This window comes from Theropithecus gelada, chromosome 11, assembly GCF_003255815.1.
Source record: "Theropithecus gelada isolate Dixy chromosome 11, Tgel_1.0, whole genome shotgun sequence".
NCBI lineage: Eukaryota > Metazoa > Chordata > Mammalia > Primates > Cercopithecidae > Theropithecus > Theropithecus gelada.
The window spans coordinates 124992355-125009142 of record NC_037679.1 but is presented as its reverse complement, the minus strand read 5'-3'; the positions used below and the strand labels follow the sequence as shown (position 1 = coordinate 125009142).

Here is a 16788-nt window from a genome sequence, read left to right as displayed (position 1 = left end):
GCCATGCTTCCTGGCAAGCCTGTGAAACTGTGAGTCAATTTAACCTCTTCTCTTTATAAATTACCCACTCTCAGATAGTTCTTTTTAGCAGTGTGAATACAGATGAATACACCACCTCTCAAGCAAGTTTTCTAGACAGAATAGTGAATGAAATAATATGACCATTTTATGTCATAGAAGACAAAAACACGTACTTTCTTGTAGCTCTGGACTAGGCAACTATTAGTCCCCTCAGCAAAGATTCATCTTTCTGCATTTGCAATGAAAACGTGTCCAACTCCAGGTTTGGGGATGAGGACAAATCAGCTGGTCAATGGTGAAGAAACCCTGTCACAGTGGAGTGAGTTGGTCTGGGGGTGCGGCTTGCAGTAGGAGTGTGTGTCTCACCAGACCGAGCCCCCTTGCTCCTGACTTTTTGCCACACTCTGCATCTGCTGCAGCCAAGCAGAGCGTGCCGCCTGCAGTGGAAGGAGCTCACTGCAGGTTCATGAACAGATGCTGGTTGTGCGTCATGGTAAATGGTATGAAAACATGACTGACCGAAGGGAGGAAGCCTGAGGAGGAATACAATTTAAGTACATGTGTTTGAGCCTGGCTCTCTGTTGCAGCCAGGAGCTAATGACACTTGTGAGCAGGAGAAGTCAGTTCAAACACAACAGTGATGAGGGCTGACAAAAGAAGGGTAAGCAGGACCCTATCCAATGTGGCCAATGGTTTACTTATAGGGAAGCCGTGGCTAACATAGCAGCTTCACGATGTAGCAGTGGGTCACAGTACATTTGATGAACTCATGGCCTGGGGCTTCCTTGCAGAGGAGAAAAACAACCAACAGAAGGTAGTCCTAGATACAATTCCTTTATTATCATTATCATGCCCCGTAGCACACGAAGCTGGGCTTCCACCGAGTTCAGGTAAGAACAGGGGTATGTTTACAACGAGAACAATTTCTCTATACACACTAGGTTAAGACATCCGTTTCTAGAATACTGTGATGACCCACATCCATGGGCCAGCTGGTTCCAGGAGTCCATCCGGCCTCACCAACATTGGGCTGTCTGGAATAATGGCTGGCACTTGCACAGGGCAGGGCATGGGGAGCAAGCCTCAGGTTTATAAGCAGGGCTGGGCACTGCTGAAATAGGAGAAGGGAGCAGCCAGAATGTAGCAGGTTCTCCCAAGGCATGTAGAAGTTGGTGGGAAAATGGGGCTGGGGTGTGTAACTTGTCCCCTTCCAGGAAGGGACCCAGGCACCTGGTCTCCTGGCCAAGATTATAGGCCATCCAAGAGTCCTCCAGGGAAGAGCAAGCACTGCACAGACGCACAGCAGAGAGGCTTTCCTGGCTGGCCATGAGCTGACCATGGTGACATGCTTCACTCCCAGCCCCCAGTGGTGGAGCGAGTCGGGAATCTCGGCTGCTGCAGGTGGAGCTCAGCTGGACAGCCTGAGGTACTCGTGAACCCTGAGCGTTGTGACATATAAAGGAGGGTGGCTGCGTCTTCCTTTAGGGTTTGGTCTAAAGCAGTTGTTCTCAAAGTGTGGTTCCAGGGCCAGCAGCTGCAGCTCCTGGGAACTTGTCAGAAATGCAAAGGATTGCTCTTGCCCCCTCCTGATGAGAAATTCTGGGGGTGGGGCCAGCAATCTGTTTGGAAAAGCCCTTCCAGGTGATTCTGTTACTCACTGAAGTTTGAGAACGACTGGTTTAGACGCTTGGTCACCATACCCTCAGTGGATGTGAGCCTGGCCCAGCAGCCATGCAAAAGACTGGCATTCCTTCCTCAGCCCCAGAGTGGCCAGTACCTCAGAATGTTTTCCAGGTGGGTGACAGGGTGGGCGGTGATGACAGCGACTGTTCCAACTCACTTCTCCAGCCTCAAAACCCTGAAGAGGGCCCAAGTAGCCGATTCTGAAACCACAGCTGGCTCCAGGGCAGGAGGGCCCCGAGGCACATCACAGTGATCTGCCATGTTCCCCCCATACCCCACAGGGCCGTGCTGGGCCCTTCTGGATGTAAACACCTCTGGCCGTGCACAGCACAGGCTCGCCGAGAGAAATCACACAGGGTCCACCCCAGAGCCCCAGCAACAGCAGGTGCTCCACGCAGGGGGCTAGAAAGAAGGCAGAAAAGGGCCTCACCTGAAGGGGAGGTGGTCAACGCATCCCCAGAGTGCCCCTCCCTGCCTGCCCAGGGTGGCTCCGGAAGTGGGTGTGACCTGAGGGGTGACCTCCATGTGGACACGAGATTCCGCACTCTGCATGAAGGCCCTGAGGGCTGAGGGACAGTCCCTGCTATTGCTTTGGGGTTAGTGTTGCTACTTGGGGTGATGGGCTGGGTGGTCGTCATGAGCCTTGGCGCTTTGGGCTCCTGGCTGCTGCCTGAGCCCCTGTACCCGGAGGGCCCAGCTGTCAGCCTGAAATGAGCCAGGCTTCCGCATCTCCGGCACATGTGCCGCGGGTGCTGCTTTGTGACAGTGCCCCCCGAGTGACACTCTGTTCCTTACTGACAGCCTGATGGCTCATTATGGAGATGGAGAACTGGGGGACACTGAGGAGAGGGGTTCCCGGCCCAGCTTTCCTTCCTTTTCCCTGGCTGGGGGTGGCAAGACAACTGCCATGACCACTGACAGACAAGTCTTAACTTTGCCCAGCCTTAACTTCCTCATATATAAAATGGGGGAAGTAACGCCCTCTTACTGGGGTAACTGCAAGATAAGTATTTATGGTGACAGATTCTAAGTGCACGGCAGGACCTTGGTAAACACAAAAACATGCCTGGACACACTCCTCACTTACTCTGCCTGAGGGGCCCTGGACATGGGGCTAAGGTTAGGGAAGCAGGAGGGAGAAAGAGAAGAATGGGCACAAACATTCCACCCCCTCAGCCAAGGCCACGTTTCATTCTCACTGGCTGTCCTGACACAGGTCACCCGGGGGACTCGGGGACGCGCTCTTCTCCCTTGGTGTCTGCCCCTGCAAGCTTAGGGAAGGGCAGCATGGTGTGTGCAGGGCAAGGATGTGCCTGGGCCAGCTGGGTGGGATCCCAGCTCCTAATGCTGCTTTCCTGGGGCCCTGGCGTGCAGGGACCTTTTGCCCACACAGGACTGATGGTGACATTCCACAGGCATGTCCTCTCTCTCCAAGGAACTCAAGGCTGTACCAGCCTCCAAACAGGGGCCCGGGAGGAACTGAACTGGACATGGAGCTGTACCCTGGTCAGCAGGAAGGGCACACTCCACTGGGGACCACATGGTTGGCTCTGGACTCCAGCCACTGTACACTCCCAGGCAGAACCTGCCCTATCCTGGGCCTCCATTTCCTCTAACCCTGTCTGATCTCCCAGGCTGTTGGTATGGACAAGGAGGTCAGATTTCCAGGCCCTGGGTTGTTCTACCACTGTCTGCAGCTTGGACAAGCCATTCTCTAAGAGGCAGTCTGGCTGGACGACACACAGGGCAGGAATCACAGCTAATCCTGCCCCAGTAAGGCTGGACCAACTATCCCATGGGGCTGGGGCAGATGGGGCAGGCTCTCCTGGGCCTGCCTTCAGTGACAAGGCTGCGCACAGGGCACCTGCCTGCCACCTGTCTTTCATCCCCACTAGGGCAGACAGGTAAGGCCCCAGCACCCCATGCCCACTGCCGCCTCCCCTTGGCACCCCGGCAGGAAGAACATGGCTCTAGCCCAGTACCCCCTCTCTCTCTCCACTCTCCCTCTGTAGTAAGATTTGTCAGTTGTGATCTCATCCTTCAGGGAGCCTGGGAGTCACAGCCAGTTTTCGATTATCTGCACGAATTCCAGGAGGTTGGAGAGCAGCGCGAATCATGCACTACACCATTTCTCTCTGCCCTGTGCAGTCTGGGATATCTGGTCTTCCTTTTAATGAATTTGCATTGGTAACTCCAGGGCCTTTTAGGCAGGGGAGATAAACCAGCCTAGGCTCCAAGAAGCCACTGGACAACACCCAGAGAAGAGGAGGCAACCGGCCCCGAGGCTGGGTTTCCCTCTGTCCATGTGGGTACTTCCTGTGCTGAGGATGCAGCTTCTGGACAGTTCAGGGCTCTGTTGGGGTCAGCACTGCGTGGCCTTGAGGCCACTCCTATGTATGGGAGAGAGAGCACCCCTGCCCCGGGACTGGCCTAGGTCAGCAATGTGCTCACCATAGTGCAATTTGGATCAAGCAGGGAGGCGAGCTGGGACCTCTGTCTGTCTTGGCCTTAGCACAAGGTGCCCCCCTTCGTAGAGGGGAAGAGGGTCCCGCTCTGGGGAGAAGTGTAGGACCTAGGGAGGGTGGAAGCCAGGTATGGTGTTCTTGTGTAGTGAATGGGCTGCCCCCTTGTAATAGCCATTTGGGGGGTCCCTATGGGTGTTGTACAAAAAGCTGCCACCATGGATACTCTGTATTTTCTAGGATTTTCTTTCCGTTCTCCCTTATTACTGGGGAAAGTTCTTCCTGAAAATTCCCTGCTGAATTTAGTGATGCAAGAGAGAACCTGGGGGAAAAACTCTGTCCACTCTAGGATGGGTGGGAAGGGAAGCAGAGCGGGACCCCCTGGAAGCAGTGCGGTGGCCACGGGGTCAAGGAGAGGGCCCCAGGAAAAGTGAGGTGCAGGCAGATGCCCCTCTATTCAGAGCTGCTGCTTCTCAGCGGCTCCAACTTTGCAGGGCTGCGAGTTGGTCCACTCCAGATGTTTGACACCCACCAACATTAGGAACTGAAGATGGTCTGCAAACCTGGTGTTCCTGAGAATCAGGCCCCGGAACAGGAGATCCCTGGGGGGCATATCACTAGAGGCCAGGGCTTGGGGCCATGGTCTCCCAGGGGGTTTCTCCCGGGAAGGCTGCTAGGCAGGTGCAGGGCTCTGCTCCTAGTGCAGCATGTGCTGGTGTGGCCACCTTACCCCCTGCTTCCTGCCAGGGCGGCACTACCCAGCCTGTGGCTGCCCTACCCAGGCCTCCCCACTCCCAGGCCCTGCAGGAAGGAGTGAGGCCAGCAGGACATGGCTTTCCAGGTGAGGCAGTGTGGAGAGCGGGCAGGTCAAAGGGCAAGGTCTTCCGGCAGGAGGGGGCGGGGGGGGGGGGGAGTCAGCCCTCCCTGCCCCACCCATGCATTTTTCAGAAACAACAAGGTCAGGGCTTCTGAGCATGGGTGGGGGAAGCCCCTGCTGAATGCAGGAGTGCCGGGGTTCCTGGGTTTTCTGCCCATTGTTCCAGGTTCAGGGGTTGGGAGGGAGCAGAGAACTCAACTGCCACCATCCCGTAGTCCACGGGTGCCCCTGTGCCTGGTGAGGGGCTCTGGTTGTCTCCTGAAAGGATCATTTCCCTGCCCAGGATCTGGCTATGGGGGCTGAAAATGGAGGAGAGGGGGCCGAGGGTCCCTGCCTGGGTGGGCACAGTAGAAGCTATGGTCTCAGGCACTTGGTGGATTTGCAGGAGCTGGGCACAAAAGAGGGGGCATCTATGGCCCTAGTGGAGCTGGTGCTAACTCTGCAGGCCTTGCAGATGGCATGTGGCCACCTGTTGTCCTGAGGGGCAGTTGGAAGAGGAGGTGGTTGGCCATTAGTAAAAATGCCGCTGGAGCCTCCGGTGCAAGCAGCAGGTGAGAACCATCCCGCAGATCTGCCAGGTGGAGAGAGCAGAGGAGCAAAGAGAAATCAGAACTCATGGAAGCTGCTGACCCCCAGGGCCCTGGAGCAGTGCTGCTCACTTGAATCCCCTGGGGCCTGGACAAAGGGCAGATTCCTGCTCAAAAGGTCAGGGTGGGGCCTGAGATTCTGCATTTCTGACAAGCTCCCAGGTGATGGCGGTGTGCATGGGGGAACCACATTCTGCCATCTACTATCCAAGAGCAGGGCTTTGCACACTTTAATGGGCATGAATCATTTGGGGACCTCCTTATTACAATTCTGCAGGCCTGGTGGCAGCCTGAGGGTCTGCATTCCTAGCAAGCTCCCAGTTGATGCTGCTGGTCTGTGGTCCTAGAACTCCAGAGATGGCCTGATTTAATTAGGCCCTGAGAGTAACAGTTCCACTCCCTCACCAGAGCTGTCTGAAGTGGACTGTCTCTCTAGGAAAGAGTCTGCCTGCGTTTTGCTGTCCTTGGACTCTAGAGCAAAACTCAGGTCCATCTTCGATGCTCTGGCTGGTGTACAGGAACCATGGGGGAAACTGAGACTCTGCGAGGAGCCCGCTGAGCTGTCACCCTGTCAGTCAGCATAAAATGATAAGAGCTGGTGAGCTCACCCTGTCAATCAGTGTAGAATGCAGCACCAAGCCCAGGCCCCGGGAGTCCTGTCTGCCAGTCCTTCTGTCGGTATCCACAGGCTAAACAAGAAGGGGCTGGATCATCTGGTCCAAAGCAGACACAGGCCTGGGAGGATCACCCTGCACACCCCTTCTCACTTCTCCCACTTCCAGAATGCAGAGGAGCTTTATTCTCCCTCCTTGCTCTTCATGGCCCCCCTCTGCCTTCTTCCCCCTCTTCCTCTCCTCCCTCCCACCCAAGGACGCATTGAGGGTAATGTGATTATGATCCTGATAATGACGATGGCATGTTGTTGGATCTTGGCTGTCTGCACACAGGAGGGGGCACTGGACTACAGCAGCCCCATGACTGTCCCATGGTACCTGGGGTGAAGGTGGCTCCCCTAAGTATTGAAACAGTGTCCTGACTTTGCTAGCAGCTGCTGCTGCCCTGACCTTGCTGGTGCAAACCTGGACGCAGGTGGAGCTCTATCCAGCGGGAGGAGAGCAGGCTGGTGGAGATGTGTGTGTCCCGTACCCAGTCTCTGACAGGCTAGCTGGGGGAGGTAGTATGGAAGGGGTCCATCTCCTTCCTCTCCTTCCTCCTCTCCATCCCTCCCAACCTGGAGGACACTGTGGAGCCTGAACACTGCTTTCAGCCTGCAGACTTGGTGTTAATCCACCTGGGGCCTCAGGCTGAAAGGCGGCTTAGGAGGTTATCTCATCTCCCGCTAGCTTTACGCAGGCAGCTGTCATGCCGTTCCACCTGTGCAGGTGTCCCTACCTCATGGTTTGATGATTTTCCTGTGGGGTTTTCTGGATCTTTCTTATCTGTGCTAAGAGGGAGGCCAGAAGGGAGCTGTTTGGCTGGCACGGGTTTGTGCTGGAAACCATATCTGCATTGCCTGCGGTGTACGTCTCCTGCTGGGGGAGGGCTGGAGGGGCCGTGCTCCCGGGCAGACAGGGTCCTGCGTGAGCTGGGTGTTCCCAGGGAGCCTCCCAGGACAGGCACAGTAAGGGGCAGAGGTGTGTGGGCCAGATTCTCATCACTGCGTCCACATGCACACACACACATGTGCACACCATGCCGAAGCATGTGGAGGGGTACAGGATGCCACTCAGTCTGGTTCCTGAATAAGCATTGCCATCTCCCTCCTGACAGAGGACACTGAGACACCATCACGGATGGCTCCTGCAGCCAGCAGGGGGCACGCAGAGACAACATGAGGCCAGCTAACCGCAGGCACTGCAGGTGGCAGATGGGGTCGGGCTCAGCTTGGAGGCCCAGCCACACGGTGCCTGGTGCTGTCTTCCGGCAGCTGCCTGTGTGTGACACTTGGCCACACATGCGACATTTTTAACAGGGAGGCCGTCCTGCCTTCAGCTTCCTCTGAGGCTTCTGAGTCAGCACCTGGCTGTCAGCAGAGAGCATGAAGGAAGGGCCAGGGAGCGTCCAGGAAGTCATTCCAAAATGATCGTTCGGTTTCCCTTTTAATGACCTGCAGATCCCAGTCTTGACTGTCTTGTGAGTTTTCTATGCTCTGAGACACGTTTGCATTTGCAAGGTGAGCATGTTGGAGGTGGGCTAGGTTCTACTCGAGGCTACACCAGTGGCCTGTGTCATCTTGGGTACAGTTACCTCCCTCTCTGAGCCTCAAATCCCCCTCTGCCAATAGGAAAATATCCAGTCTGTACACTGGTTTAGGGTCTTCCTTGGTGAGATTCTTTAAAAACTAGAATAACAGAAACCAACAGCACAACACCCAGTCCTTCCAACACCCCAATCCTTTGAGAGGCCAGGCAGGGTAAAGACCCCCGCTCCCCACCTGCAAGCCAGGGCTTTGCACATGCCATTCCCTCACCCTGGCTCTTTCCCCTCTATCGGGCTTCTTCAGGACTTAATGAGATATCACTTCCTCCAGGAAGCCTTCCCTGACCTCCCGTGACTGGTTAGGGCCACTGATGTTTGCTTCCTAAACCCCAGGGCTCCTACTAACACAGCACTTAGCACTGCACTGTGACTGCCACACACTTATCTGTCCCCTTCCTTCAAGTAAAATCTCCCTGGAAGAAGGGACGGTACCCTGCCTGCAATGGGGCCCGGGCACTGGGCACAGCTCCTGGCACACAGAAGCTCTGTTCCAAAGTAAACACAGCCTCCTCTGCCGGCTGCCTGGGCGGAGGCTCCTAGGACGCTGATGGGAGGAGGGCTGCAGGAAAAGGCCTGGGCTACTCTGACATTTTCAGTGAAATGTTCCCCAGCCAGAATATTCTAGAAATTAGCTTCTAAAATTACCTCGAAGTGGAGTGCCTCCAGAGTCTACCCACAAGAGGGGAAGCTGGTGCAGAGGAAGCAGGCCTGTGAGCTGGAGACCTGGCCAGCTCTGCCACAGCGGCTGTCACCTTCAGCAGGTGACTTTCTGGTGAGGCTTCATGTCTTCACATGTGCATGAATGAGATGAGCCCAGGGACTCTGAACCCTAAATGCACGTTTGACCCAGCTGGGAGGCTTAAAAATACCTGTGCACAGACCCCAGCCCAGACAGTCCAAGCCAGTCTGTGGAGAGGGGGCCAGAGCAATGTGTTTTGTTTGTTTTGTTTTGTTTTAGACCGAGTTTTGCTCTGTCACCCAGGCTGGAGTGTAGTGGTACAATCTTGGCTCACTGCAACTTCCGTCTCCCTGGTTCAAGGGATTCTCCTGCCTCAGCCTCCCGAGTAGCTGCGATTACAGGTGCATACCACCATGCCCAGCTAATTTTTTGTATTTTTAGTAGAGACAGGGTTTCACCGTGTTAGCCAGGATGGTCTCGATCTCCTCACCTCGTGATCCGCCCGTCTCGGCCTCCCAAAGTGCTGGGATTACAGGCGTGAGCCACTGCGCCTGGCCGCAATGGTATTTAAAAACCCGATTCTAGCATGCAACCAGGACCGGTGGCACTGGTCCAGGGAGTCTGTAAGGCCTTTCCAGGCGGAGGAGTCTGATTAGGGAGTACCTCAGCGCTGTGATGATCCTGTCCAGGTCTGAAACTGCCTCTGGTGTGCCACTCCATGACTGACGTAGGTGAGAAGCCTGGGAGGTCTCTGCTAAGGGGATAAGTGCACTCCCAGAATGCAGAACCTCAGCGTGGAGGGGCCTCAGCCCCTCCTCTCTGCAGGGGATCCTCCCTTCAGCATCCCTGCCCCCAGCCTCTGCCCCAACCTGCAGCCACAGGGAGTTTAGTACTCTGCAAGGGCCACTGTTTAGCAATTCAAATTGTTAAAAAGTTCTTGAATGTGTCTCCTTGAAACTAATTCCACCTACTGTTCCCCTTCTGCCCTCTGGAACCTCCCAGGAACAGTCCCTCCATTCCCCACATGACTGCCTTGGGCATTTCAAGACCACGAGGGTGCTGCATCTGCTCCCCATCTCCTGACCTCTCACACACCTGACTTCTGGGCCCCACACACCCCTTGCCACTCCCTCTGCATCTGGCCACACAGTGGCATCACTAGAGAGCTTCACGAATACACTGATGCCCAGGTGCCAGCCCCAGACCATTTTGTTTCATTTTGCTGTGGGTAGCCCAGGCCTGGGGTAGCTTTGTTTTGTTTTTGTTTTGTTTTGTTTGAGATGGAGTCTGTCACCCTAGAGTGTAGTGGCGCGATCTCGGCTCACCGCAACCTCCGCCTCCTGGGTTCAAGCATTTCTCCTGCCTCAGTCTCCTGATTAGCTGGGATTACAGGTGCATGCCTCCACGCCCGGCTAATTTTTGCATTTTTACTAGAGATGGGGTTTCACCATGTTGGCCAGGATGGTCTTGATCTCTTGACTTTGTGATCCGCTCGCCTCAGCCTCCCAAAGTGCTGGGATGACAGGCCTGGGGTAGTTTTAAAGCTTGTCAGGTGATCCCAATGTGCAGCCGAGGTTGAGGTCCCTGCCGTGGGGGCTCTGTGGAGGTCTGCTCCTACCCGGAGGGTGGCCTGAGCTGGCACTGCCCACATCCTGGCTCTCTCCACGATTTCTACCAGTGCCGTTCCAGGCCACATCTTTGGGGGCAGCACCCTATCATGTAACTCAGGCAGATGCCCTCTCTCTGTTACAGGCTTAAATGCAAAACAAAACAAAGCTCAACTGCAAGGACTTTAACTCTGTGAAGTGTTTCAACCTTCATTTCAGCACATCTTCACATCCAACAAGCTCTTTTTTCAATACTAGCTTTATCATACAACAGACCAGAAACGCTAGGTAAATAGTTTAGCATGCTTCCTAGGTCTTTGTTGAGGTCACCAAGAAAAATGAAGAGACAGGTCTGAGGCTGAAGGGCCACAGCCCACTCCTGGAGACTTTTTGCCAAGCTGACATGAACTCGCTCATCTCCCTCTCACAGCGTGGTCAGTCAGCCTGCCCTGATTTCTCCTGAGCAGACAAGTGCCTGGTCCACATGTCCACAAGGCAACAAGTGATGCACTGCCAAATACCTCGCTGAAATCAAGGTGTGCTCCCTGCGTTAAATATTCTGTTTAGTTTTCAGTGTTCACAAACCATCTGCTTTAACACTCCAGGTATTGCAGGACATCAGTCTCAAGGTCACTGGTTCCTAAGATGAGAACTTCACTGAAAAATCATAGAACGCTAGATCCAGAACGTCCCACAAAATAGGCTAGACCCACAGCTTGCAAGCTGTATTGGAAACCCTTGCGTAGCTCAGGGCCACCAAGGGCTGTGAGGGGAGGTCATGATGCTAGGCTTGTGTCTGCCTGGAACAGCTCCACCTCCTGTGGTTTATGTACTGGGCTCCTACATAAGATTTCCATTGAAAAGAGGATGCTGCTGCTTTTAAAAGGCTCACAAATATCCAATCTGTCCATTTTACAGGTAAGGACACTAAGGGTTCAGAGAGGGAATGAGATTTCCCTGAGGTCACACAGCAAGAGGTGGGGCTATGTTTAGAAATAACTCCCAAGCAAGATTTCTTGCAGTAGCTGGGGGCTGGGGAACATTATGACACCATGTTGGGCTGATATTTCCCGAGCCTTGGGGGGTCTTGGAAGTGCCAGGCTGGGCATGTAGGGGAGATAAATGCCTGGTATCTGCTCACTGGGAGGGAAACTACGACCCTGGGGAAGAGACTGGTATGAGCCCTTTCTCAAGGCTTATGACCCACCTGGGACTTGAGCAGTGTAGTGCCCAGCGTCGGCTGGCAGAGGGAGCTCTAACCCGAGGCTTGGCTGCTGCAGGGCTGGCTCAGTGGGCCACAGCGGAGAAAACTGGGCAAGAGGTTGAGAGCCACCAAAAGCCATTCCACAGCAACGGCGAAGGAACACAGGCTGCGCAGTGGGGGTTGTGAGTGGGCAGGAGGCGTGGCAGGCCTGCAGGTCCACTGCTCAACAACCCGACCTTTTCAACATCAGACCTCCACCAGTATGGTCTACCTTGACGGCCGGCTCTGGGCATCCGCAGCCCCACTCCCTGCCCTCGGCCTCACTGACCTCGTCTGCAGCTTCTACAGGTTCTTGAGGCCAGAGAGGTGAGGAAGAAATAGACAGAGTGGCCCAGGCCTGGTCAGTGTCCATACAGAGCAGGACCCCTCAGCACCTGGAGTTCACAGGTTTCTGGAAAGTTCAGCTGCTCTGTGCTGCTGAGCATCCCTTCCCCTGTTCCCACTGACGACTTCCCTGGGGTTCAGCACAGGGGACAGGAGGCCTGCCCTGGGGAAGTGCAATAGAGGGGCAATGCTCACGCTACCTGGGCTCCCTGGCCCTGCAGCTGAGTGAGGATGACGAGGAGCAGGCTGGTCTGGTCAAGGAACAAGAGCTTTTTTTTGAGAGATGATGTGCTTATGCAGAAATCACAGAAATGATGGGTATCATTTATTGAACACCTGCTATCTGCTCAGCCATGAGCTGAGTGACTTACATGGATATCGCTAATTCCCACCACCAGGCAGCAGATAAGGTATAACTAGCCCCATTTTACAAATGAGTAACTGAGGCTCAGAGATGAAAGAACTGGCCCTAGGTCACACAGTTGTAGGTGGCAGAACCAAGATGGGTGTCCCTCCAGAGGCGATGGACCCTCCTCCCAGTGTGTTAGGCTGCAGCTAGGCCCTCCAGGCCCACAGATGATGTGGGTAGGTGGCACCATGGTCTCCAAGGACCCTGCACTGGAAGTCTCTCCAAGCCAGTCAAGGGCACTGTCCCCTGCTCTTTTCCACAGACCTCTGTGTCATGGTAGGGAGTTCGGGAAAGCAAAGAACCAAAGCCAGGAGACCTGGGTGCTGGTTCAGGGTGTGAGGCCCTGGGTAACTCACCTCTCTGGGTCTCAACTTTCTGATCTGTAAAATGTGGAGAGCAGCTGGGTGCCATGGCTCATGCCTGTAATCCCAGCACTTTGGGAGACCGAGGTGGGCAGATCACCTGAGGTCAAGAGTTGGAGACCAGCCTGGCCAACATGATGAAACCTCAGCCTCTGCTAAAAATACAAAACTAGCCGGCATGGTGGCGGGCGCCTGTAATCCCAGCTACTTGGGAGGCTGAGGCAGGAGAATCGCTTGAACCTGGGAGGTGGAGGTTGCAATGAGCTGAGATTGCACCACTGCACTCCAGCCTGGGTGACAGAGTCAGACTCTGTCGCAAAAAAAAAAAAAAAAAAAAAAGGCGAAGAACACTACTTCTTTTCTGGCCTGAGTCTCAGGCTGTTGTGTGGGCCCAATGAGAGGAAGTATCAGAAATCCTCTGAAGTCTACAGAAAACTGGAGAAAGACACTTTCCACTTCTGGAGGCCTTCCTATGTGCCAGGTACTTCGTAAGTGGGTCACAGGCATCGCCTCATTCAAGAGCTGGGGAAATGGTCCACATTTTGCAGATGAAGAAGTCAATGGACAGGGAAGTTAAATAGCTCAAGGTTATCTAGGAGCAAAGCCAGGACTGGACCCAGGCCTTCTGAGACCAAACCCTCTGCTCCTCCCCTTCTCTAGACGGTGCTTAACCCTGGAGTGGGAAGGGCTGCGCAGGACAGCAGGACTCCTAGAAGGACAGCCCACACTCAGCTCCTGCTGAGCTGAAGCAGCCATGTACATGAGGTGGGGACTGCAGGGGCGCTTGCTGCTGAGGAGGCCTTCCTGGCTCCCCCGCTTCGGACCTTTGACTAGAGCAACCTGAGAGAGTCACCCTGACTTCCTGGGTAGCAGCTAGGGGAGAGGGTACAGGGAGAAATGGGAGCCAAGGACATTGCTCATCCTAAGAGAGACAGCTGGATGAGGGCGCACACACACACACGGTCACCAACCTGGACACCAAAATCCATGGATGCTCAATTCCTGATATAAAATGGTGCAATATTTGCATATAACCTATGCACATTCTCCCCTATATAATACCTGAACCTCATCTCTAGACTACTTATACTACCTCATACAGTGTAAATGCTATGTAAATAGTCGGTACATTGCATTATTCAGGCAATGGTGCTAAGGTTTGTTCAGTACAGATGCAATCATCCATTTTTTGGAATATTTTTGATCTACAGTTGGTTGAATTCATGGATGCAGAACCCATGGACATGGAGGACTGACTATACACACACAAACACACATGCACACACAAAGGAATGAATGCAGATACATGCACACTCACACACACATGCACAAGCACCCCCAAACACATATACGTGCATACAACCCCGACCACATGGACCCAGAAGCATGCAGACACACGTACCACAGATGGCTTGCACACTCGCCCCTCCGTGCACACCCATGGGGTGCATGCACATACCTGAGCCCACACTCACACTCCTCCCAGGTCCCTGTTCCCGACAAGTTCATGTTGTCCCCCAGCTATTTTCCTTCATGTTCTCTGGGGGAGATACTGACCGTGGGATTCAGCCTTGGTTGCAGAGGGAGGGGGAGAGAAGAAGAGAGCAGGGTAGGGTACGGGTGTGCAAAGGGTCAGTTATTTCAGCCCAGGTGGTTACTGAAGACCTGTGTCAATGCGAGAGGGGTTCAGAGCCCTTCCACCCCCGCCCGTCCCTGCACTGCAACTCACCTGCAGGCAGGCCACCCCGATGCCCACAGCCCCCATGAGCAGCAGGTGGTCGGCCAGGAACTGCTCCAGCTTGGTGAGGCAGCCTCCCTGTAAGAGAAGGGCAGGTGACGCGGCCATGGCCCAGGAGCAGGCGCGGGTGGGGAGGGAGGGCGGGCTGTCACTGCCGCAGAGGCTGAGGACAAGCCAGAGGACTCACAGGCTGGACCTAGCCTTGAACTGCCCACAGGCTACTTGAGTGGACCCAGGGGCATGCCGTGGTGTCCTAGACTCTCCGGTATGAGCTGCTTGTCCCAGGGCTTTGTAGAGACTCTGGAAAGCCCCAGGCACTGTGGGCTCATGGCCAAGGAGCACATGTGTCCTGCTTTCCCACACCCACTTGCCTGATCCAGCCTTTCTGGGGCTCCTGAACGGCCAGGCCAGGGCCCTCTCCTCACCCCCAGCTTGAGCTTAGGTGCTCACCTCCACCTTATAGATGTTGGAGGGGTGGGCCCGCTGGCCGCAGCGCGTCACCACTGTCTTGCAGCAGCTGTCGGGCACCCGGCGGCCCTCGGCCTCCCGCGACAGGATGTACGTGCTGTGCTGCCAGTCGGCTGAGCTGTTGCTTCCACAGCACTTGAACTGGAGGCAGAGGCAGAGGCTGGAGGTGAGAGGCCTGCGTAGGGTTCCAGGCTGCAGGACACATTATTCAAATACTAACCCAACCCCTACTTGTCTATCTGAACCATGGTTAGTTAGTATGTGTATAATGTGTTTTCCCTTCCCATGCTTTGAGAAGAGAGTTGGTCACTCCAGGGCCCTTCTCAGACTCAGTGCTGAACTGCCTGCAGGACACCTGCTTCCCAGCTTTTTAGCCACCCAAGTCCTTCAAGGAGGCTATGCTAGGTGTCTTGGGGGCAGGCCGGGTCTGCGAGGTGGGTCCCCAGAGAGTGAGGCTGTGGACCACTACTAGGTGGCAGAGCCCAGGGTGGGGACAAAACCACAAGGCAGGGGAGTTTCCTGGTCACCCAGGGGTCAGGGTGTGGGGACAGGGATCTAGCCTGGCCAGAGGCTCCCAGGCCCCCATTCAGGCTTTGAAGTCTCAGAGCCCCAGATCTGCCCATGGCACTGGGAGACCAGTGTCAACCAGAGGGGCTGTCATGAGTGCTAAGACCTGGGGTCCTCTGCACCACCCCAGGGCAGGAAAGCGCCCACCCAGATATAAAATGATTCCAAGACAGCGGACATTGGTTGCTTCTCGCCTTTCCCAGTTACGGCACTGAGATTCAAAGTTCCCACACGGGACAGAGAGCAGGGCTGCTGTGAGGCTGCTGCTGGTGTGTGTCTGGAGATGGGGGGTGGAGGTATGTTTAGTCCAGCTACCAAGAGTTTGCTAGGCAGCTACTATGTGCCTGGAGTGAAGCAATCTGAGTAAGGCATGGGGCCTACCCTTGGGTAGCTTAGCATCCACTGTTGCATAGTAGGAGATGATAGAAGCTTGTGTGAGGCACAGAGGCTCTGTCCAGGGCCAGGAACAATCCACAGGGATGAACAGGGGCCCCAGGAGCTGAGGAGAGCATGACAGCACACAGACAGAGCAGGGACTGGCACAGCGTGCAGGAGTCACGTGGCAACTGCACATTCCGCGTGACTGCCTGTCTGTGCTGGTGCCGCCTGATGGCTGTCATTTGTAAAATGCGGACAACAAAAGTACCTCCATGCCATGCTGTTGTGAGGACTGACAGAGGTGATTCACATAAAGCACCTAGAAGAGAGCCCGGCGCTGAGTCAGTGGTGAAGGAGAGACACCTGCTTCCAGCATCACGCTTGTGTGAATACAGCTTCGTGTGTCTCTGTCATTTACATCCACGTGGTGGTGGATGCTGGCCTGGGTGCTGGCCCTGGCTCTGCAGCCACTGCTTTCTTGGGCTCAGTCTCCTGCCTGAGATGTGGTCTGGGGTTCTAAAGTGTTCCCGGCTTGTGTGAGGGCCATGTCCGCACGCATAGACACCCTGTAAGTCTTCGTCAGCGACACAGCCTTCGCTCTCAGCTGTGCCTTTCCTTATCTGCCCCTGGCCCTGACCTGCCGCTTCCACCCTCTTCACTTAAGCAAACCCTGCCTCTGCCCCATGAAGTCCTCCCTACCTTGGCTCCTGCCTCTTCTGAAGGTGGCCCAGCCTTGCACTGCTGTGTGTCCAGCTTCCCCGAGGGCAGGGATCCTGTCCTATTCCTCTTTGTCTAGCACAGTTCCTCACAGGTGAGGCCCAGTGAGTGGAGCGCACACTTAGTTTTGCACAGGGCTGGCCAGCAGTGTGTGCTGCCTCCTCCTGGTCCTGAGCTAAGCCCGTGGGGTGCGAGTGTGCCTGTGGGTGTGTACTTGTGTGTACATGCATGTCCCAGGCCACTACTTCAGAGAAGAGACTCCTCTCCGCAGCACCCAGTGGGAGCTGGTCCTGAGTCTTGGGGAGATGGGGAGGGGCCTTCCAGTTGATCCATGACGCTCCTGGGGCTCAGAGCTCCCCACATCTACTTCCTCTACTTGCCTGATG

The 16788-nt window shown here is 55.1% G+C and overlaps 1 protein-coding gene across 3 annotated transcripts in view; it reads right to left on the bottom strand.

The window, feature by feature from the left end:
• Nucleotides 1-836: 836 nt before the first annotated feature.
• TSPAN11 (tetraspanin 11) overlaps nt 837-16788 on the bottom strand; it is a 70331-nt gene continuing 54379 nt past the window's right edge. For all 3 annotated transcript variants that reach the window (XM_025403487.1, XM_025403488.1, XM_025403489.1), the window contains 3 exons: nt 14723-14881; nt 14264-14350; nt 837-5614 (listed from right to left, as the gene is read on the bottom strand). In XM_025403487.1, coding sequence (XP_025259272.1) covers nt 5555-5614; nt 14264-14350; nt 14723-14881 — 306 coding nt within the window. In that variant the 3' untranslated portion in view covers nt 837-5554. The remainder of the gene's footprint in view (nt 5615-14263; nt 14351-14722; nt 14882-16788) is intronic.